Source organism: Vanessa cardui, chromosome 19, assembly GCF_905220365.1.
Source record: "Vanessa cardui chromosome 19, ilVanCard2.1, whole genome shotgun sequence".
NCBI classification, from domain to species: domain Eukaryota; kingdom Metazoa; phylum Arthropoda; class Insecta; order Lepidoptera; family Nymphalidae; genus Vanessa; species Vanessa cardui.
Window position 1 is genome coordinate 12661921 of NC_061141.1, and position 25232 is coordinate 12687152.

Genomic DNA, 25232 nt, shown 5'->3' on the forward strand with positions numbered 1-25232 from the left:
ATACAAAACGTAATCCTCGAGGGATTAATTTTTTATCTGTGAGCTCTTAAGGAATTAATTTTCATCAATATCCCGTTGTATCATTTTCAATCACCTACGATACATATGGCGCAATTTTTGGGGAAATGTTATTAAGTAGATTCAGGAAGTGTATTTGAACTTTCTTTGTCATCTACAATCCCTGATAACTTTGTCGAGTCTCCCACTGTGTAAACAGAAACACATGTTCAAACCAAGATGTTATTTCAAATAAAAATATTTTGCAACGAAAGTTATCTGTACGGAGGCGATGACAGTCACAAATCGCCCGCAGCTATCGGAACGTACGTCTAGAGATATGAAACTTTCTGCCGTCTCTAGGATTTATATTATTGTAGAAACTCCTGCCTTTGGGACGCCACAAGCATTACTCTTACTGATTTTATTAACATGGTATGAGAGTACTCGCTCTAGATACGCTGAGTAAGATCACTTTTTTATTTTTTGAGACATTTTAGTATTAAAAGTTTCTGTATCAAGATTTCAACATATTTACATTATCAAAAGTAAGCAGTAGCAGTAGTAGCAAAATAATAAAAGAACCCCATTAATTAGAGCAGTAATATTTGATACGAAATTACAAAAGAAGTAATAACAAGAATTTCACCTGTCTACAAAAAAGATACATCATTAAAAGTTTGTTACATGTCATTCGAAGTAACGAGGATTGCGAAAATTTCTACGTTTCACGTATAGAAAACACACGACACGTGGCCTGGGTTGTAGCACTCGCTTATGCCTTGGTGCGGATTTAAAAAAATATACTTTAAAATAATAAAATGATTTATTTGAATCAAACTACTACTGCAGCACACGAGTAAATTAAAGCTGTTCTCCCTGTGTCATACCAACTTATGTCATGACTTAAAAACATTCACCATTGGATCTAATCCCTAATAGTACAGTGAAAATACTTTAAGTATTGATACTCGAATTATTTTTACAGATAATATTTACTCATAAGTCGCTGGCTTGAATCTGCTAGGCTGGTTTATTTTATTAATTTTCATAGTCTTATGTCATATGGAATATTGTTTTAAAGTAATGTCACAGATATCAATATTGTTTTGCTGTAATTCACGCCACAATGTGAAAAAGATTATGAAATAGCTATAGTATAGCTATACTAATAATACTAGAAATAAAAACAAACCTGTTTTCTTGCACTTGCAAACGGTACAGAGAACGTGTTTGGGAAATTATAAAATAAGAGGTAAATTTACCGTTTAAAATATTTAATTTAAACAAAACTAATCAATGATTCTTATTACTCATTACAAAAATTATCTTTGGCAATGATTAGATATTAGGACAAGGATATTCTGATTTATTTGAAAAGAGCAACTATGCGACTTTTTTTCGTTTCTTCTTGGCTGTCTTTCCAAAACGGTGGTAAAGTAATTCATTAACAATTAAAAAATGACTGCTTTTTCTAAATTTACATTTACTTGAATAAATTAAATATTTTTACTGTTTACTTTAACAAAATAGTTTGTCACAAGTAAAGTCAGTGCTATGAGTCTTTATTACATTTAACGGAGAAATAACAATTAGATTAGTCTTAAAATTATTTTTAACCGAAAAAAAGGAGTGTTATCAATTCTACCGATTTTTTTTTATGTTTGTTCGCCGATTACTTCGCCATTAATGATTTGATGACCGATTTTGATGATTTCTTTTTTTTTTAGAAAGAAGATACTCCTGGAATGGTATCATGATTCATGATGAGGATATCAGGGTCAGATGATGGGATACTGGAGAAATCGAGGGGAGCCCTCAAATTTTATAGGCACATGCACATGTACCACGTTTTACCTATTTTCTGAAGTTATATCCCATCAAAAACATAAATTTAAAATGTGAGCCAAGTACAATAGTAAGATATAAGCTTTGATTGTTGACTTCAACGACAAAAAAAATGAGGTCTAAATGGGTGCCAAGTACAATGGCCAGTCCTGAATGCATTTATAACTACATGAAACATCATTTAGTTCCATAACTTAGGATAATATATTGTAGCCGAAGGTCTGACTTGGTTAGTTCTCATATCCGAATTAGGCTACAATACATTGCATATATAATGAATATTTCTAAGAGCGCGGTTGCCAGTGGCTCGGACACGTTCGTGTCATCTTTTTATCGCAACGCTCCTTTCCCGCTGCTCCGGCGTCGCATCGCACGCCCTGTAGCGCCCTATTTTTTTTTTAAATTATTTTATGATTTTACACCATTGTTGTGCGCTAAATATTCAAACAATAATCAATACGAAATCCCAGTTAATTTCGTAATAAACATATGTGTAAGTAATAAGTGATCCTAATAAAATCAATAAAATGGAAAATTATACTAAAAATTTACACGTTTCAAATTTTTTCCTTTTGATTGTTTTGATCTATAGGTTAGTCAGTGATAAAAATAACCGTTTGAGATGTGTTTATGAAATTTGGAGCACATATCTCGCCAGTCTGAATGTATGACCTGAATTTAACATGTTTATGTCAAATAGTTTTTGAGTTATGAGGGGGTCAAAAGTGGCTCCAAATGGCTCGTGTAATATTATACACAGTGCTACTCGCCAGTACTTACCATAAAATAGTGTTTTGTTGATGTCGGTTTTTCTTTTAACAAAATTGCGATTCAATGCTGTTAGCATTCCTATTCTAATCTGTAATTTTTCACATCCCACAAATGAAAAATAATTACACACAAAAATCGCAACACAAATCTTACATAATTGCTATGAAATCAAGTATTAATCGAATTAGAAAGTAATAAAAATGAGTGTATTGTTACATTATACATTTTACAGTGTATACGTATCTGACATACATACACTCGGTCCCAAGGGTGTCGCCGCGGCTCACGAATGGGGGCGACAGGTGCGGCGTGTTTAACTTTGTCCACAATAAGTACTTCTGACCTGTTACTCATAATCGATACCAAATGCGTCTTTAGTAGGCTATACAAACTGTACATTTGCTATAACGGCTAACTTGTAGCTACATTTAACACACGTTTTTGTTAAAATATATATAATAATGATAAAAAATACTATTTTCGTTTATTTAAATAAACTAATAAATAAAGGATACGTTATAATTTCGAAATGACTAATGTAAATCAGCATCATTCACTTGCTCTTATCACGTTGATCTGGGGTCGGCGCACTGTACAACAGAAGGATGCTCGATGCCAACCCTTCTTGGGAATGCGCATGCTGGTTGGATTGCTTCCCCGCCACTATAAGGATTGATGGATGCCCTTCACAAAAGAATCCTTCAACCCGTGGGTTCGTACACCCACAGGTTGAGATGGGGTGGCTTTATTCTACGCTGCAGAACAACCGCACCCTACTCTTTCGCAAAGGGCATATCGATGTTGCAAGATGAATGACCTATTTTCTTCGAAATTATGATTAGTGCAAAACAAATAACATACTAAGCACATAGCTTAATGATATACCATAATCGTCCAGTACGAACGAGTACCTACATACGGTCGTGCAAACTAGCACCGCGGTATCGATCGCGAGGTATGCACTCACATCATTTACTGCTTATTGGATTTACGATGTCTAAGGGTTGCTTTAACTCTTAACGCGTATATAGATAAATATGCCTGTAATGTAATATTGAGATTTGTTTGTAAAACATTGATAAAATAAGTGGCGCTTGAATACAATCCCGATTTTATTTAAAATATGTGTTCTCATTTACATAACCTCTTTATTTTGCATGATAAAATAACGTTTAAATATGGTACAACTAGAATCGTTATAATTAAATAGTTAAATATGCCTAACAAAAAGGTGGATCAAAAGATCTGCTTCTTTTGACACTTGTTTTAACCCTTTTTGTTCAAAATGCTGCTGCTGATGCTGCTGATGCTGCTGAGCGGATAGATGAACTGTGTGTGACAATAGACGATCCACTCAGCAGGCAGTTAAATATACGGTTTAACATAACACAACGTGTAGTAGAAGCAGACGTCTCCTCCGCCTTAAAACTTTAATCTAATAAACATTCGCTTACCCTTTCTTTTGATAATTGAATTAGCCACTTCTAGTGTAGCGGTTACATGAAACTTACACACACTTGAAACTCTCTTTATACTGTCCTGGGAATAAAACGTAGCAAATCCACGAAACACGAATTGTGTTTACTTCTTTAAAGGTTTATTAAAATTTTATCCTTCGTATTTGAATAAGACATGAAAACGTATTTAGTATACAAGTCGCTGGAAGCAATAAGTCATCTTGCCATCAATGATGGTTTGATGCCAAACACATTTCAATAATTTTATTTTCATTGACAGACTCAAGTATTCAGTAACATGCTTGCAAAAATATCTCTTTAATTAACTTTCACCCAGCCTAAGTCGAACCACCTGGAATCAGACCTCCGTGAAACAAACCAATTATCCCTATCAGGGTCGCCACGGCCGCGCCCTTCGCCACATCAATCAACTATGACCAGCGTCAGCAAACTGGGAATTAGAATAGCTTAGCGTTATATACTTGCTCAGCGTAGTTTCATAAATAATAGGAGATTTTTGTTCCGATTTCGATAAGAATTGAATTACTGTACAGAATCAATAGTGATTTAGTCTGTGCGAATTCAATATAGCACATTTACCGTCAACGGTGGACATGAAAATGGTTATAGATACACGTATGTCGATATAAGATATAAATTTATATATAACGTATTCGGCGAAAGCACCGTCGACCTGAAAGCTATGATGCGTTCTGGCGATCGCTAACTAAATTATAGAACAAAAATTGTGAACATTTTACTGGAGTTTTTGCATTTTAAATAGTTTACAGGAAAGTCAACGACAGCATATTATTGTAGTAAGTTGTAGGAACAATTTCAATATTAATAATAATAAAAAACTCAAGTCAATTTGTTATCTCCGTTATTATAAAAATTGTATACAAATACAACTTAGATGCGGGAGATGTACACTGTTAACGATGTAAGTTTTAATAGATTTATCGAGATTACGGCAACACTGTTATAAATGAAACTTGTGATGTCTCCAGCGTTGTTTGAGTAAAAGAAATGTTAAAGGATATAAACTGAATGTGTAATCAATTATAATGCAATGTTTAAAAATATTCAGTATGTAGGGGAGATGCCTACTGCGTGAGTAATATTTGAAAGCCCCAAATATAAATAAATTAATAATAATAATACTTATTCTTCTAAAGTCGGTTTGATCGGACAAAACATTTGTAAATATTAATTTATTTAGTGTCAGTTCTCAATAAAGATCAAAATATTTCGACCGTTTCCCTACCAGGACCAAATCATTAGAATTTGAATCGATTTCCGCACCCGGCTACCTCTAAATCGTCAATTGCTACCGAATTGGATTTGAATATATTACAGTACCTATCCGTTATAATTCATGCCGTGGTCACATTGAAAGTAATTTATGACACTAATAACGTAAAGTTGTTTTTGTAAATTTGGATAAAATATGTAATTAAAAAATATTATATTTTATTCAAGCCTGCAAAATAAAAACAGCTTAAACACACCATCGCCGATCATGTAATAACAAGCTGAAATTGAACATCCCTAATTATTTCGCAACAGAGTTCATCACAGCACATTGCTAACCGTGATACCAAAATTAAGTCCCTCTGAAAAGCTCTCGCTCGTGTTCACACGTCTGATTAGTGTCGGCTAGACCGCTGGCCGTTGTTAGTACGCGTAGATATATTACGGAGTCACTTGGTTATCTATAATTAGTTCCTCTTACACTACACTAAGAGCCCGTACCGACATCGTACGAATAAAATAAGGATTTCAGCTCGTATTATTTTGTCGCGGTCTAAAACATACACTGAAAAATAAAGAAAATAATTATGATATACAAGATCTACATAGGATTTTAAATTAACATGGTTATTTTTATTATTACAATTATTAAAAACGGGATATTTACCATGATGCATGTATACATTTGCTTTGTAGCCTATGGTCTGGAACAAAGTATCTGCGGTAAGGTGGTGCGGTTCCGGAGTTTACTCTCCGTATAGCCAAAGGCAATAATCACAAAATGCACCCTATATATTTATAATATTAATAAAGACGCGGATATTAAACTCGAAATTCAAACTAAAATTTCTTCATTCAATATGGAAGCATTACTTATTGATTGTTAAATTAAACACTACCAACTGTTTGGAAAAGGAAACATCCTGACCTGAGAAGAACCGGTGAAAGAAACTAAGCGAGTCTTTTTTGTCAAGTTTATTAAATAAATTGTTTACAAGTAAATACAAAAGATAGCGTGTATTTCATTTCAGTACGTAAATATATAAGGTTTAGTCCGCTTAGTGTGAACGTAACCTGTTAGTTAATAGTTTAAATAATTGTATTGTTCTGTTCTAGAATATCGTAGTCATTTAACAATTCCTTCTAATTTATTATGGAACTTTCAGTTATTTTGACTTCGGTAACATAATTCAAATAAATTAAGGCATTTAACTCACAAACTACTAATTAAGATTAAATAGTGCTAAGCATTATGTATATTTAAATGAGTTAATACTCATTTAGCAAGAATAGATACTTAATAAGTAAATAATTCAAATGATGATGTAGAAGTTAAAATAATCTTCATCTTTAAACTTCGTTAACTTAGTTCTGAAAAGCGAAAAGGTGTTCAACAACAAAGGTCGACCTTTCACAGGCTTTATTGTCAGAAGCAACAATTTCTTTACTGATCACTTCAATTGTCACGTTTTTGTGTATTTAAATGATTTTAAACAAACAAAATACTTTCTGATTTTTAACTCATGTCTTCACGAAGAACAGTCAAAGTATAAAAATATATCTAAATTACATAATTTAATTATTTCGGGAACAGCGAAAAGTAGCGCTAATGATAATAATTAATGCCGTCGCTGCACGTAATGAGCCTTAGCGGCGTCGTATCGACCCGACGCCGTGCTGCTTTGATAAAGCTCCGAAGCTTCAATAGCGCTGTTGTAAAAATCGCTACCACGCTTGGCTATTAATCTACAATTTACCCCCGACTAACTTTTAAAGCGATTTTTATAAAGATCAAATACTGATCGGATTTGAAGTTTAAGCTTTACCTAGTACTGGCACGACTAATATATGAAGTAAAGATTCAAATGCGGTCTTCGAAGAAGCCCGTTTTAATTAAATGATCACAGTAAGTTAAATTCATTTCTTTCACGATATGCATTGGACCTTAAATTTTAAAGAACAATATATTTTATGGATGAATTTCTATTGTATTTGTATTGCTGGAAGTAGTCTCTCGTTGCTTACGCCTCACGTCTGCCGGTTGCACGCGCCGCCACTTTGATATCGGATTTTGTAAATGAATGCGCCGGAAGAGCACTCTCTGGTAGGAACTAGGTTATGATACCACAGCCCGAATACAAGGTTAAGCATCGAAATTTCAATGTGAACACTTTTAGAGCGTGATTCCTTTGATACACCGAGTTCTTTTGTGATTATATTCTTTGCATTTACTTAGATTATTTAAAGATAAATTTCACTCACACTTTTTCGTTAACATTACTTTTTAATCTTTACCTCATATTGGTTGGATGTAATTGCACTAATATATAATTAATATAGTTAATAATTGTAATATTCACACGCTTATTATAATTTGTGGTCGTGTCACTTGTACTTTGATGAGCAGAAAGTCGAGTAGTATGCTTGGATGGCTTGTTCTCCTTTAAATAGTGGGTCTGTCATATCCTGGAAAGCAACGTCATCGAGATTGGTACATACGGACCCTACTATGCATATAGTATGTATTTATGCTGCCAAGCTATGTGCATCCCTTCGATCGATCTGGAAGAGGATCGCACCGACAACCTGTTGCAGAAGAATAGAGATAGCTCTCTCTTACTAGGCGAGTGTTGCGTGTTGTCCTCCTCCTGGACAAAAGACGAGCTTGTGATGGAGTTTGGGTCAACTAGCATCCTCTCGCATGTATATTGAATGTAATGTAATGACAAAATCCCAAAACAGTAACAATTTATTTCATTATCATATTAAGCCATCAATAAATATGGAGGTAAAGTTAACGTAATAATTGAGGCAATATCTAGGCCATAACCCAAATATTCCCATTCACCTGCAACTAATGAGTTGGACATAGTGCAATGACTTCAGCTCGGTTTTGGCTGGATGCCCAATTTTCATTATCACTGCTTTCAGGCTCCAAATTTCGCGAGTTAACCAACAAAATACCATTAAGATTTAATTTAAAAATAACGAGTTTACGATTCCGAAGCCTACGTTTAATAGAAGGCTATTTTATTTTTATCTGATCCTATTTCGTACATCGTTTGTTACATTCTACACATAAGAAATACTTGCTCTTTACCATACTTAAAAAATGTATGCAGTAATAAATTAAGACACACAGATCAAGCCCCTAACAGAACCGAAATACGTTACGCTTGGCTCGTTTGATTTCACTACAATTTATTCGCTACCGTTTCCATTTATTTAGCCTAGACTTGACCTTTCACTGTTCGATGACCCTACGGTATTTTATTTAAATTTATTGCGATCAAACAATATTGTTAGCAATTCTTTCTTTTACTATAAATTAAGGATATTGTATATAAACCGATTTGAGTAGAGTAGATTTATATTGCTATAATTTGATTTGATTTCGGGTTGAAGTTCGGGTAAATAAATACATTTAACAGCAAGGCAGGTTAAAGCAAAAAAGAGATCCTAATTTGGAAATGCAAAATGCAGTCGGATACATGAAGACGCTCTGATTCTGCCCAAGGAGAAATTCAATGCACTATGCACGGTTCTATACAAACTATGTAATCGTATGTACTTATTGGAGTACGTTTGAGCTGATTGAGCAGGAACTTCAATTTCCTTTCCACAGAACCATTTAACTATTTCAACAAACAATAATCGCTTCCTACCTTGTGTGGGCTGACTTCATTGTTAATAATGCTTATTATGAAATAAAACATTAAAATATTAAAATTTATGTAATTTTATATGGTTGTCACGCATTACGCATTTTTCAGGATTACGAGCACCCTGACCTTTCTAGGTTTTTCACACACATTTTATAAATATTCCGGGGGAATCATGGTTAAATAACGAACTCTTTGTTTTTCGGGAAATAGTGTATATCAGAAATACCAATCTTCAATTCAATGCTCATATAGAAAAAGATTTATGAAAAACAACAATTATATGACAATTTTAAATATCATTTACAAAAAACTAAAAAAAAAACTCAAAAAATATAATATATATAAGTTTTTTCTGTTTAAGTTTTTTAATATATATTTACACATTCTTTATATGTATACGAAGTGAAGATGTAATTTACGCGATGTAGTCACGCTTGAGGTAATAGTTTAAAATAATATTTAGCTAAAAAAACATTGACTATGTCTACTATTAGTATTAATGTGAAAGTAATTCTCGGTCAGTCTAGTGACTCCTCGCGTAGTTTTTTTTTAATTTATTTGAAATTTAGTTCAAAGCCACCTTCAAACCCAAGGACGGACATGGCTACTTTTTTAAACGTACACTTATTTATTTTGTAATTAAATTTCATTTATATCACAGAGTTACCTCCAACTATTGACGACAAAGGCAAAACCATCAGCATATCGGCTCTCAGTCCAAGAAATGAGTAGGTATCGGCATATTCTTCTTACATTTCAGAACCAGAGAAGTCAATATTACGTATTCAACGCTTGTCTGCGAAACTCTAAGATTCAATTTATCTATCGGTTGGTTTTTTGGGACCACGTCAATATTTCTCTCTTCCTTCGGAGGAAATTCACAATTTTACACAGCGGCTTCGTAGAATCAATCTCATGTAAACTTCGTAGAATATATTTCCGCCGAACAGTGCTCTTCGACTAAATGTTTCAAATAACACACACACACAATACCTATGTATTGTAAAGCCATTGTCCGTGAGAATTGACACAAACAAATACGAAGATGTTAAATGATATACTTTGACGTGAAGCTTGTGAAATACGGACTCAAATATTGCAGTGAACAAAATTTGATTCGAATTTTTGAGTAAAATTTTCTGCGCTTTAATATTCATTTTTAAGAACCCAATTTCGATACGTCCATCTCTAGGCGGTCGGGAATGTTGGCACAAGCGCTGTGCTGCCAGTTACGCAACTGCAATATCGAACTCGTTTAAGTTGCTATTTCTTTATTTTTTCATATTACTGGTTGCTCCTCCGTACTAAATAATCGTTATCTTTGAAGCACGAGCACGAGATAATGGATTATTAAACTAAGTTAGTTTACTGAGATACCACATTTGCATTAAATAGTGATAGTGTTGATACTTTAGAAAATTACATAATTTATGTAGCACCACTTCACCTATATTTAAGTCAAAGTTAATTTTTGACATTAATTACTTAAAATAGAAATAAAAACTCTAAGCCATTGGCCAATTAACCCATCTCCTGCCTAACTTAAGTACAAACGTTTTTCTCTGAGTAAGCTAAGTGAAATGTTTCTGTCATGAAAATTTCACTCAACCGAGATTAGCGTGCATGAGCTAGACGTATGCAGCCCAGCTCATAATTTATTCTCTCGCTATTCAGATTTTCTTCCAACAATTACGCTCAGCAAGCGACTCCCCACAGGATTTTCTAAGTATACATAGTGAAGTAAAACTATCAAACATTTTAAAAGGTTAGCTTCATTATTTACCTACTCACATAGTATTTTTTAACGAGCATGCTATTTCGTCTTTCTTATATTAATAATAAATAGAAATTATTTCTAAATCATATTTTATTAATCTATAAAAATATTTTTTTAATCATATTTCTGTTTTCTGTTTTTTTTTTTTTAATATAAAAAGGCTTAGACATAATTAGCATCCTGATACTTTAATATTAAACCTTTATTGCAGTCGTCAGTTGTTTGACACTAAGTATATTTGAGAATGGTACAATTATTTTGTTAGACTATACACATACGAGTTTATCAAAGTACCTTAACGCAAATAGAAATAACACAAAACCGCACGATCATAGAATTTAATGACATGTTTTCTACACAAGTGCTTGCCGTATATTTCAGCTTTTTTCGAATCATGTCATGTCTGACAAGTTAAAATATCTTATTTCTTCTTATTCTTCTCATCGACGAACTGCTATTTATATCAAGATTGATAGAGATTTCAATGTAGGTGTATTTCAACTTATTTCCACTTTTTGCAGTTATTCCATTCAATGAATGCGTATGTGAAATTTGAAATATAAAGATACTTGTCTATTTTTATCAATACTGGATGGATACACTAGTGGAATTAAAATATTACATTTTAAGTTCTCTTTATAATTAACAGAATAGTTGGGGAAAAGCTGATTGCACTTAAGTAAAATAACTAAAAGTTTTTCTATCAAGTGGTAAAATATTTCTTGCTAGAAAGGCATTCTTTGAGTTTCGAGTTGTTATCTTTAACTCCAAATAATTCGAGTGAAATAATAACAAGTCATTTAAATTAATCAATAATTTATTTGTATAATCTGAAATATTAAATAAATGCTTTTATTAGACCTGCTAAACGAGAAATTTGGCTAGCAATGCGAGTCGTGGTGTTGAAGGGATATTCATGTTGAAGTTTATTATATTACTTAACTGGTTAAAATTAATAAATAGTATAATACTGACTATGGGCGATTTAAATTGTTCCAAAATGTATAACAAGCACGTAAAATAATATTCAACTGACCCACTTTTGATTAAACAAAATTTTTCGACACTTTGCCTCTTAATCCTTTTATTTCGAAATGTGTTAAAGCATGCATATTATATATTAGCAATACTTATGTAACACTAATGCGAAGCTAACGTGGACATCTTCGTGCTGGGACAGGAGAAGCAGATTTTCGTCACGTTAGCATGCGTAAGCGATACCGGGGCGTCCGCCGAAAGACGGAGAGTGTACTGCTGGTTTTTTTAGTGGGTAAACCCGGTGTTCTTGGGCGCACTCGGCGTTCAGGGCTCCGGGGAGTCCCACGCACCCCTACACTTTCATCACGTGGGGAAGCGCGTAATGCGTTTTTCAGGCGAGAAAAAAAAGGAGAAGCAGATTTTAGAGGAATTAAGGCTGAATAATGGATAAAGTTAACTTCATCCATTATTGTTACAATGCGTTAGCGTCGCAGTAAGTAGCGGGATAGTAAGTACAGTTCATGATTAGGATAGTATGTACTGTGAGACATGTAAATATAAGATTAGTCTGTCTTAATTTAACCTCTAAACTTAACCTCCAAAAGGTTAAGTTTTTAACATTTAGATTTATTGTTAGATATTTATTTTTAATTTTGTTAGATCATATAACAATGAAACATACGTGTATGACGTTGCTAAAAATCCAATACGGAAACACTGATGATGTTGTAGCCCCAATAGCGATCAATAGCTGGTTGAACCAGTTAAAACCGGTTATCGATGCAATACAAGGTCGCGGTCAAGCAAGGCAGAGAAATTGGTATGAAAATGTATTTTTATGTCGTGCTTTAAAAAAAGTTGTCATAGCTGTCATTTTCTTTTGATGTTTTTCAACAGAAACGCTGAAAATATGTATTTTTTATAAAAAAAAATGATGGAAGCGATTGGACTTGATACTACCAATACTATAGCAAAATCGCAAGTAAGTGGACAACGACATAATTAAAAGCTTTGATGACGAAATATATATCACGAGTTTTTTTATTTGATTGTTTTTAAATAGGTTTTATTTTACAAGAACATTTGATCTCCACATATTAAGCAGCAGTTTTATCTTTCCAGGTGCATATGATAAGGCAAGTTACTTCATAATATATTTATTAATATGTTCAATTAACTCGTCGTCAAGTTTACCTAACTTTATAAACGAAAGCACTTAAAACTGTATTTCCCTAGCCGAGCATCACGGAGAGCCCTTGACGATAATTCTGTGTCAGTGGCGATAACCCTTTGAAAAAGCAACGGTGCATAAATTTCTCGCTTCGAGAGGACTCCAGTGTTTTCTTTTTGTTAATATTTTGACAAACGATCGCTCTTCGCACACACAAAATATACAAAAACAGATATGTTTGGTTCGCAAATTTTTAACATTTTTTAATTTATAACAGTTGAACTGTTACGTAATTGCATCTTACATCGCAGATTTCATCCTCACTGTCTAGGTGTCAAATCTTCTACAACGTGTCATTCAACATAGGTTTTACATTATTGACGGACGAGTAAATGCACCATTAGACTGATAGTTGAGCTGGCTCACTCACCCTTCCGTACCGATTTTGTTAGTAAGTACTGCCACTCGGCGGTAGTGTATGGACCCAACTTTCACATACTGTGTTCCAAAATTATAATATAGACATACCCTTGTTGTAATTCAAGAGGCGGATAAACTTAAAGGATGGAACCACAACCTTGTTTCGCAAATGTTCATGGGCGGCGGTAATCACTTAACATCAGGTGAACCGCCAGCTCGTTTCCTCGGAAGTGTAAACACAAAAAAAACGATCAAACTCTTTCTGCCTTGGTTATTACATCATGCGTCGCCGAAATTGCATAATCCACAAGATCGAGTCTATTTAAATGGTATTTGTAGTTGAACAGGTTTTTGAACGTTTGTTATTTTTTATTTAATAATAAGACATACATGTTTTCATTAGTCATATACGTACACACCTTTAAAATTGTTATTAAATGCAAGTAATTTTGAATACAAAAGTTGACGAATACGAAATACAGTTGAGTGACTTGTACATACATACATAGCGAGCTGTATATGAGTTGTGACATTGTTACTTATATGGTAAGACCCATATTAGAAACGTCATGTTTATTTTTATATTAGCAGCGTACAGGGCGAAAAATACAAACAAACTTTATTACAAGTTAGAAAGTTAGTTACATTTTTATTTCAGAGTTTCACAATTTATCGTGTTAAGCATCATTTATTGTATTTTGTCTATTGATAATAACCGTTTCAGTTATACTTTGATTGTTAGGAAACTAAAATAAAGAGACGAATTGTCCGTTTAAATACTTTGTTATTTTACTATTTTTTCTTACTGGTAATTTTTTATCAAACCGTGTCTGCCAATAAAACGGCTACAATGTTTAATCTGGATCGTAAACCCGACGGAATTCTCGACGGAGGCTTAACTCGGTTAGTTCATTGCGTATTTCTTTACTTATTGTGTTGTGACTTTCCATTTTATTTCAGACTGACAGGCGAGTAAAGGGCCATCTGATGGCACGTGCAATATAAAATTATAAACCACTTCTTAAGCTATAAATGCGCCGCTAAATCAAGTGCCTTTGATAACACTGGCTCAATCAACACTCCAACCGGAACATCGAAAAACATGGTGCTAGAGTTTTTGGTAGGAAAAATTCTTGCCAAGATGTAAGCTTATTTAAATTAAAATTGAGAACGATGTATATGACATTCTAAAGTATAAATCAAATCAATAGATGAATAATATACATATTTATGCTAATGCGCGAAATTGAATTGGTACATAAACTAATATAATGACTATGTATCAATTTAATTACAAAATTTCCCGAGATGGTATTTTTTCGTTGATAACATTTAAATTAACTATAGTCTGTATGTCATTGATAAAATATTTAGAAATATTGTTTGTACAGATTGTACATTGTTGTTTGAGTTTGAGTATTCATAGAATGACTTGTAGATAAATAACTGTAAGAGTAAGTAATTTTAATCAACAGACAAAAAAGCATGATGGCATTCCATAACTAACAAAAATTCTATATATTAACTGTTTTATAGTCAATTGTTTTAGTTCAGTGCATCGTAGACTACGCGTTTGGTGATTTATAAAGATTCGTAAAAACGTCCAATTTTCGCTTCGCTTACATCGCCATCATAAACAATTTTAAGGAATTACTTATTCGAATTATAAACCAATAATTCCTCAATCTTGTCACTGACGATTCTTTTAACACAATTTTACAAAAAGTACTAAAAAATTATCCATACATTACTTTGTTTAAATACGTAATGCACTGTGAAGATAACACAAAGAGAGAAATAATAAAAAATACAAACGTAAGAAAATTGTACAGGACAGAAGTAGGTACAATACCGAACTGTTATTGCGTAACAAATTCTTATTGGATTGCATACGACGATAGGTTTTATCGGTTAAATTTACAAGAGAGGTTATTAATGAAAAATCACTTATGACGATAACAATGGAAAAAAACTTATATTGCAATAAAAATAAAATAGCAAATGCATTTTTTTTTTAAATATTTCACCTTAATTTATTTAACGAGAACATAGCATAATCATTCAATAAAAAGATTTAATTTTTTTTTTTTAAATGTAAGTTTGCGACTAGCGATTTCGCGCAGTAGTAAGTAAACGTTTAAAATGAATTAATCTAACAATCGTTTTTCTTTCTAAGTTTTCTTTTGGATATATAAGCGAGTTACTAAAGAATTTGATATATTTGATATTGCGAAAGTATTATCATTTTTAATAATATTCACATAATTTTACAAAATATTGGCGGCAAACACTTACGTTTAAATACAAAACCAGTCCTTACTTATAAATCTCCCTTCACCTACCTGCAGGTTTAGTAATATTATATAATTGTATGTTATTTGTATGCAAACGCCGCCGTCAATTTCCAATATAGTTATCAAAATAAACAGCGATTGCCGGCCGCTGGAGGCCGCGAGCTCGGTACGATTCTACGATTCACGACCTAACGCGATCGATAAAAACAATGAAAATAGACGCGACATTTCGCTAATATCATATTCTTTAGAATGGTCAACCTTACTGATATAATAATTCTTTAGCTGGTGTCTTTCAAGCTTCTAATAATATTGGCTTAATGATAATAAATAGATGTCATGGAGTAACCTTTCTCAGACGAATCTAATAGGATTCTAGGTTTATTGGTCGTACAATTATAGCCAAATTAATGTAGGAAACTCGTCAGTACTTACCAGGTGCAGAACAGTATTCACCACCTCCCGGTTGGTTACCTGTCCGACTTCAATCAGCCCGATAAGAACTGCAAATTTCAGGCTATCGTTGGTCGTCATTCTGACGACTTCCTCAGGTCTTTTAATGTCACTAAACGGTGGCGATTTAAGGTCCGCCATAGTTTGCTATGTCACAATTCACTAAATCACAATTTTTATATCCACTCGCGACGATAAAATTCAAGAAAACATCATTTCATCGGCTCACATGATAACGCACCAATGTCGCTTTCTGCCATTTTGGATTAAGTCAATGTTGCTAGAAACGATAAAATATAAAATAATTTTATGTACTAATCGATATGAATTAATAAATTCTTATACATCAATAATATACATTAAATTAAATTTAAAAATAGGTTTAACATCATACTCTAAGCGACATTACACTATATACCAATTAGCTACTTATATTACTATTTTTGAAATATTATAATAATGTGCTTGGCTTGGATAAAATAATTTGTTTTTGTTCCAAATCTCAATTAATGCTTATAATATATTTTTATCACTTAAATCATAAAGATATACCTGATATTTTTACGTTATAAAAGGGAGAATGTTAAACGCTTGCAATAAGTACTCAATGCCACCAATATTTAAAAACATTAAATTTTGATACTCAACAAAAATAAGTTTTCTTAATAATTATACATAAAAACAAAAATTGATTCTTTTAATAATTGTTATGACGTGATAAAAATATTTATCATATGAAACACTGGTTAAATAATTCTACATGAGTATTATCGTTATTATGTTGTATGCAATGTTACTTGAAGTTCGTCTGATTTCATCAGGAATCTGAATCAGGTTATAAGCAAACTAACTTCACTTTGTGTTAGTCACAGACAGTCCATCAAACATGGCGGCCATTGACGTAGAGCCTACAAAAGTAAGAATTTAAATTACTCTAGTAATGATAGATTATCATTTACTTGCTTTTCTAAAGCGTATAAATTTATTCTTGTGATTTTTATCTATGTTTATATACGTATTTGTATATATTTAGACTTTAAAACTTTTGTATGTTACGTTTGGGCGTTCTACGCAAGCTTCTACTGTTTATAAATGCTACTATTCGTTACTTGAAAATGGCTCTAATAAAATAATCTGTAAAGTGAATTCATTAAAATCATTCATAAAACATGTTTTGGTGTAAATAAATTGAAAAGTACATAAGTTCTTTGCTATGACGGTTCTTGTAATATGCAATTTAGATCGAGGCTGCGATGCGTACGCTCAAGTTGTCGGGGCATGTCGGCTTCGACAGCCTGCCGGATCAGCTGGTAAACAAAAGTGTTCAAAATGGATTCGTTTTCAACATCCTGTGTATAGGTAAGTGGTGAATCACTAGTTAATCACCCACACAAACGCTTATCTCCCGCGACCCAGTAATGCAACATTGCAGGTTGTTATAAACCATTAAATTGGTCACAATTTGATTAAAGACAATTACGAGTTCTAACTATAAGCGAACTATAAACTAGCACATTCAACATGTTGTAATTACTTCTACGATATTTTGCTAGTTATTGCTAAAAAAACAAATATGAATAATTAATGCAGTATTCAAAATAATGAAATTGTACATATTACTGAATGCATAATTTCCTTATAATTTTACACAAAATTAGATTTTTTCTGTAGACATAGGTATTTGTTGTGATTTTGAATTCAAAATCGTAACAGACCGTGACCATGTTAATGTTAAATAATTCTCATCTTTTGTAGTTCTAAAATTTTTTTATTAGCTTTTGTCTTATCAGTCTAGTAGCTGTCTATGTAAAATCAAAGTGAGTAGTTATTTATTTATGTATAAGATTAAATAGTGTTGTATTATTAATAAAGCCATTAGCTGTAAATTGTTATTAGTAAACAATACAATACTAACAACAGTAATAACTATTAGCAAATGGCATGGAATATCTAAATTGTGAGGTTTGTTTAAATTTCTTCATGATTGGAATAGCCTTTAAATGGTTATGTTTAAATGGCTTAGTGATAAATAATAAATTTTTATTTAAAGTAAATTTGAATGGAATATACATTATTTAATTCATATTTACTATATTTTATAACAAATACTGTGTACTGTAAACAATGTTTAAATTGTATTTCTAATACGCCTGAAAACAGGGTAACAGTTTTGACACTAAGAGTTCATAATATATCTTGGTCAATATACCAAATGCTTTGTTTATAAAATAGGTGAAACTGGTTTGGGAAAGTCAACTCTGATGGACTCTCTTTTTAACACCAACTTTGAGTCGTCCCCAAGCCCCCACAACCTACCAACTGTGAAGTTGAAAGCACATACGTATGAGCTACAGGAGAGCAATGTCAGACTAAAGGTAACAATATAGCTATATCTTAAATTTAAAGGTTCATAATAGGTTTGAGTTGTGAAACACTGAGGGATTTCAAATTGAACTTGTCGCATCTCTATCTAAAATGATATGTTTTAGAATTAAATAGACATTTTAAAAGCCAAAGTCACATAGACTCAATAAGAATGATAATGTTTTCAGCTCACAATCTGTGACACAGTTGGCTATGGTGATCAGGTGAATAAAGAGGACAGTTTTAAAGCTGTGGTGGACTATATTGATGCACAATTTGAAGCATACTTGCAAGAAGAACTCAAGATCAAGCGTTCACTCCCCTCATACCACGACAGCCGTCTGCATGTGTGTCTATACTTTATTTGCCCCACTGGTGAGTATGTGATAATATATTTTATTACGTAAACTCCACCTACATAAACTTATGTTAAATATTTAAATGTTCACTTTCCTGATTGATGTTGAGAAACCTCATCTGACAAACCTGATGAAAAAAGTTAAATAATAGTATATCTTGTCATGAGAAGCTGCTTGATTTGTTTGTTTAAACATGATAACATCGATGAACTATTCCAAACATAAACAGTGTTTCAACAACATTCCGAAAGTGTGTTACCCTTTTACGCCGGTACGCTTTACATACTGAAAGGAAGTAAAGTTGTGGCTTTCTAGTTCAATGGGACGTTTGGCCAAGTTATAGAATATTTTATGCTTGTCCTTGACATTCGATCGCGTTGCTCGCAATGTATTCAGAGCGCGCGCGACACACTGGACGAGACGCGCCGAGGCGCTTTCACGCGTGCTTAATTGGATTTAAACAAAATACTGAGGGGAATACTAGGCCTTAACCCAGTAGTGGCAAATTTACAGGCTGTTACATTACTTTACTGAGTGGAAACAATAATTGTTTTGGTTTCATTTTTTTTAAATATTCTTCATGTAAAATGTTTTGTTAAATTCAAACATAACCTATTAGATCTCTTTATATTAAATGGAAAATGATCATGGGCTAAAAATAGCATGTTAAGGAAAACATATTCCATTTGTATAAAAATAGATATATAGACTGACATTAATAGTGTTATACTATTACATTGGAAATATAATACACTCGATGTGTGACGCGTTTCCTGTCTAAATGAGATAACAATACTCAATAGCTTGGAGAACAGAATAATTATGGGCTAAGAATAACTGCTAAGAACAATCAATCTTGTTAATATTGTAGAATAAGTAGCGAGCCACAATCATATACATCCATTATTGTATTTTCTATTAAATTATTACTAGCTGATTAAAATGAAATAAGACCAAGTATCTGCAAACTCAATCTATCACTATGTTTCTGAATTACATTGAGTTAAACTGATAGCCAAGTCTTTTATGTGCCACTGGATGGGGTCAAGGAACCAAAAGTATAATTTTTTTTATATGTAACCTATTTTATTCATAAAGCAATTCATTTAATTGAAATTCTACTACTATTAATTTCTAAAAAGTTCTAAAAAGATTTAAAGGAAAGCCTTGGGAATTATTGCTCACCATCTCTGCTTGTGTAGTCCCTCTTACCTAGCCAAATTTATGGGAGCATGTTTGTGCAGTTTTAGATAACCATTATGACATTAATATACTGCAGCTCGCATGAGACCAAGGCCTTTAGTGAGTTATATAAGATATTTTGCTGGTATACCTCACTCTTTCATTCCCACCACAACCTAATGATCATTGTTAGTTTATGGATTTTTGCTACATTTTTTGTAGTCTAAATATATCTCCAATAGCTCTTTTAGCTTTGATTGGCTTTGCAAAACTACCTGAGGAGCATATGCATAATATTAGATGTTTTTAGATTTTCATTTTCCAATAAATTGTTAGTGTAAACACTATTGTAAAGATTTAATAAATAAAAAATTATCTAGAGTACACAAATCCATTCATCATATCGATAAACATTAAGGTAAGAAAGCCAAGAAGAGTGTCATTAGATTTCACTTCACAAACTTCACTTTGTTAATTTTCTCAAATCAAATCAAAATAAACTTTATTCAAATAGGCTTTTACAAGCACTTTTGAATCTTCATTTTACAATTAAATGAAGCTACCTCTGGTTTGGAAAGTAGATTCTACCGAGAAGAACTGGCAAAAAACTCAGTAGTTACTTACTCTTTTTTAACATTTAAAAATATAAAATCATGTTAGTTGAATAAAATTATTTAAATTAATATATCCTACTTGGAAGTCAACAGGTAGTACCTCCACGCTTTTTTATCATCTGTAAAATCTTGTATAGAATAATATGCTTTTTCTACCAATGTATTTTTACAAACGATTTGAATTTACGAAACGGCAAGGTTAAAAATGTATGCGGAATTTTATTATAGAAACATATACCTTGCCCCAAGAAGGATTTATTGACTTTGCGGAGTCACACACTTGACGTTATAAACTTATCCTTACTCCTAGTTCACATACAATGATTATCACTGATAGTTTGTGTTATATATGTTTTAGCTATAAAGATTGTGGGCAATATTTTCAGGGCATGGGCTAAAATCCATTGATCTGGTGTGCATGAAGAAGCTGGACACCAAAGTGAATATAATTCCTATCATCGCTAAGGCTGATACAATTTCCAAGACTGAGCTACAAAAGTTCAAGGTGAGTGTAATTTGCCTTTGGAAATGTTCAATTTCAGTTTTTTTAATAAAAAAAAAAAAAATGTAAGTCGTCATAAATCAGTATTTAGTTCTAGTTTTGCTAGGAACTATAGTATGCAAGAACAAAAACCATTTCAAAGCCATGTTTCAAATCTCAAAATGCAGGTCATTTACCATGTAAATGTCCCGCACTTTGAGATTAATGACTACTTTTTAATAACTAATAATAAAAATAATCATGTTAATTTAAAATCTTGACTTTAAAGATTAATTTGCTTGTTTTTTTCCTTTGTGATTGGTGATAAAAAAGGAATTAAAATCGATTACGGACAAGAAATTTTTATACACGGCTTATTACATTTAATGATAATTTTTATTTGTCTTAATTTCAGTCAAAAATAATGCAAGAGCTTCAAGCAAACGGCGTGGAGATCTACCAGTTTCCTGTCGATGACGAGTCCGTGTCCGAAGTCAACGGCACCATGAACAGCCACATACCCTTCGCCGTCGTCGGCAGCACTGACTTCGTCAAGATCGGCAACAAGACCGTTCGTGCGCGACAGTACCCCTGGGGCACTGTGCAGGGTGCGTTACATTGTGTCGATCCCATACAGTGGACGTGCGAAATTTTATTCTATAAAATAGATAAGTGAATGAGCAAATGTATGGTTATATGGCCACCACTGCCCATTGATAAAAATGTAAGAAATAATAACCATTTCTTGCATAGCCAATGCATCACCAGGTAGAATATCTGATGAGTGGGTTGTATCCACCCAGCTTGTACAAAACCCACCACCGAGTAAAAGATTCGATATTTTACCATTTAATTTGAATATATATTTTAACATGAATAGGCTATTTGACAATGCGAAAATTAAACTGTGAATTATTGTAATCAGTGCATATTATGTGTTCAAAAATGGTTATTTACTAACGAAACTTGAAAATATTACTTAATTTATTCAAAAATCCATAAATAAAACTGCAAATTTTCAAAAGTTTGTCACTTGACACAAAACGCTCCTGATTGGCCGGGCTTATGATGATGTCACTTTCTTGTAAACTTTACTTTTCTACTATATGTACCACAGATTAAAATACAGCAAAGTGACGTCACCGACCCCATTGCAGCGCCATATTGTCCTAGTAGCGTTTTCGCGCGTTATTTAAATATGAAATTTTTAATATGATATTTTTCGGCAAAATAAAAAAACACTACTCGCACTGGGTTCCTTAACTTCTACTAAATAATATAAAATGGATTTTGAAAACCAGTCAAATAGCCTATTGTCATATTCAGTGGAGAACGAATCGCACTGCGACTTCGTGAAGCTGCGCGAGATGCTGATCCGCACCAACATGGAGGACATGCGCGAGAAGACGCACGCGCGCCACTACGAGCTGTACCGGCGCCGCCGCCTCGCGCAGATGGGCTTCTCCGACGTGGACGCCGACAACAAGCCCGTGAGTTGTCTTCAATTTTCGCGATTATTACACACTAGCGGTCGCCCGCGGCTTCGCTTGCGTAGATAACGGTTCATAATCAGTCTTCTAATATCCCTACTGCTGAGGCACGGTCACATTTGAAGAATTACTGCAACCGGCGCTTGGATCTATTGTGATAAACCTCAAATTCGTGATCACAACACCTCAGCCAGACCAACATCAGCCACCAATCTGATGAGGTTCTTAGGGTCGGAGGCCATTATGCCCTCTAAGGACCGGAGTTAGAACATTTTATAGTTCTATCTTTTATAGTTTAGGCATCATACGCAAAAAATCAACTTTTTTGGTAGATTTTTCCTTTTTTGTCCGAAAAACCCAAAATATCTTACGGAACCCTATTTTTTTTTTCAAAATAAAATTTAGCCTATGTTATGCGGGATTAATTTAGCTTTCGAATGGTGAAAGAATTTTTAAAATCGGTCCAGTAGTTTTTGAGCCTATTCATTACAACCAAACAAACAAAGTTTTCCTCTTTATAATATTAGTGTAGATTTAAATAAAACGGGTAGAGTCTACCCGTGACCACGAACACTGCAAAGTGCTCGAAACGTCGGGATGTTTAAAAATAATTAATATACGCGATTCATCCGTTATAATTAGTTTTATTTAAAAGCCCGTGAGTCCCAATTGTAGCTGCCATGTGTTTTTTATCATTATTTGCATATTTAATGAAGCATTTGTATAGCTCGTATATCCATACGTACTATCTAGGGCCGATTATTTTAATTTATCAATAAATTCAGCTGTAAAATTGAGATCCTGTGAAAATTCGCAATATAAGCTAGAAATAGAAATTTATTTTACATAAAGAAGAAATTGATAAAAATATTAATAAGACTCGAATTATTCGGTTCGCAGCTGTCGTTCCAGCAGACGTTCGAGCAGAAGCGCAGCGCTCACCTTCAAGAGCTGCAGCAGAAAGAGGACGAGATGCGGCAGATGTTCGTGCAACGCGTCAAAGAAAAAGAGGCCGAGCTCAAGGAAGCTGAGAAAGAGGTCAGTCAATCTAATCATACTTTTTAATAAGCCAAGTTTAAAAACCATTGAAAATGGCAATGAGACAACATCACATACATTACTCTGATCCCAATGTAAGTAGCTGAAGCACTTGTGTTATGGAAATCAGAAGTAACGACGGTACCACAAACACCCAGACCCAAGACAACATAGAAAACTAATCTACATCGACTCGGCCGGGAATCGAACCCGGGACCTCAGAGTGCCGTACCCATGAAAACCGGTGTACATACCACTCGACCATGGAGGTCGTCAAAATTGTATAGTTTGTGCCTTTTTCGTAATTACTGGATTGCACTTTTCCAAACTAATTTTCACGAAAAGAGCATTTGCTTGTTTGCCTTCGAAAAGTAAATAATAGGAACATAAAATTTGCAGCTGCATTCGAAGTTTGACAAGTTGAAGAAGGACCACACGGAAGAAAAGAAACGTCTCGAGGAACTTCGTAAGAAGATAGAGGACGACACGATCGAGTTCAACCGGCGCAAGCAGCAGTCGGCGCAGGCGCACCACACGCTCACCCTCGGCAAGAGCAAGAAGAAGTAAGCGCCGCCCGCCAGCCGCACTCGTATTCCTTGTTCCTCGCTCTTTAGTTGGCGATTCTATCACAAAGTGACGAATCTGATTTCTTTTTCTTTTCGGTCAGCCAAATTATTTGTATACAGTTCAGATGCGCCTAAAGTCTGAAATTTTATTATATTATAAATCCAATACACCTAAAAACAACTAATCTGCCTAAATACCCGATTGAAATTAAGGAACATAAAGTTCTTACAATTATTATGTAGATGAACTAACACTGCATGTTGCATTAAAATATAGAAATTATCCATTAAGATGAGTAACCTCCTGACATCGAGAAATGATTCTCAAGTCGTAACAGACTTTAATTCTAATTTTGCACTTAGCCATATGTAAGTTATGAAAATTTTATACCAAAATTTATTTATACATTAGCCCTAGATTAGGTTTTTTAGTTATAAGTGATACTTGTAATTATTTTATTTGTATCGATGTAAAGGAACTATAAGGATGCCACTAGAGACACTTCAATATGTCTAATCTCACAGCCAATATAATACTAACGAGTTGGTTAATCTGATAACACATGTTTATGTTTGAATAGTTTACGGAGCAAGTGTTGCTGAAGACACGGCTCACACACAAGTATTGATTAGGTACAGCATTAAGGATAGACGATAACGTGATTAACTCGATTACCTTAGGTATACTGTTTATGTATGTATCTACTAAATTTGGTGACCAAATTATTTTCTATGGAAAAATGGAAAAAATATCCCAATAGTAAAGAAAAATCTTTCTGATAAATAAGAGTAACAGCATTTGTGTTACCAAGACATCAGGTGCAAGTGTGCTTTGACTGATAAATTCTTGAATATAAGTTACTATAAAATATATATCATTTAAAATACCAGTACGTTTGAAAACATGAATAATGCTCTCTTTATTAAATTGTAAGAATAGTTGGCAGATATTTGTATCATAGGAGTTTGCATAAACATTTATTTGCATTTAATCATTCATTCCTTATCGGTTATTTTATTTTGTAATTACATATATAGTATTTTGAAAATTTG

At 33.3% G+C, this 25232-nt stretch overlaps 2 protein-coding genes across 2 annotated transcripts in view; one reads left to right on the forward strand and one right to left on the reverse strand.

The window, feature by feature from the left end:
• The window catches only part of LOC124537775 (neurobeachin-like), a 410519-nt gene extending 394176 nt beyond the window's left edge, over positions 1-16343 (reverse strand). The window contains exon 1 of the mRNA XM_047114671.1: positions 16068-16343. Coding sequence (XP_046970627.1) covers positions 16068-16226 — 159 coding nt within the window. The 5' untranslated portion in view covers positions 16227-16343. The remainder of the gene's footprint in view (positions 1-16067) is intronic.
• A 538-nt stretch (positions 16344-16881) lies between these two features.
• On the forward strand, positions 16882-25232 carry LOC124537862 (septin-2). Its single transcript, XM_047114810.1, has 9 exons — positions 16882-17001; positions 17327-17444; positions 18318-18460; positions 18638-18824; positions 20991-21109; positions 21501-21693; positions 22412-22575; positions 23476-23613; positions 24013-25232. The coding sequence occupies exons 1-9, from the start codon at positions 16972-16974 to the stop codon at positions 24178-24180; spliced, it is 1260 nt and encodes a 419-aa protein (XP_046970766.1). The 5' UTR covers positions 16882-16971; the 3' UTR covers positions 24181-25232.

What these genes read in the sequence shown, in the direction of transcription:
- LOC124537862 (XM_047114810.1), top strand. Translation starts at nt 16,972, where the DNA reads ATGGCGGCCATTGACGTAGAGCCTACAAAA. An exon ending in TTTCAACATCCTGTGTATAG is followed by an intron (nt 17,445 to 18,317) that starts GTAAGTGGTGAA and finishes TTTATAAAATAG; the next exon opens with GTGAAACTGGTTTGGGAAAG. An exon ending in AGAGCAATGTCAGACTAAAG is followed by an intron (nt 18,461 to 18,637) that starts GTAACAATATAG and finishes TAATGTTTTCAG; the next exon opens with CTCACAATCTGTGACACAGT.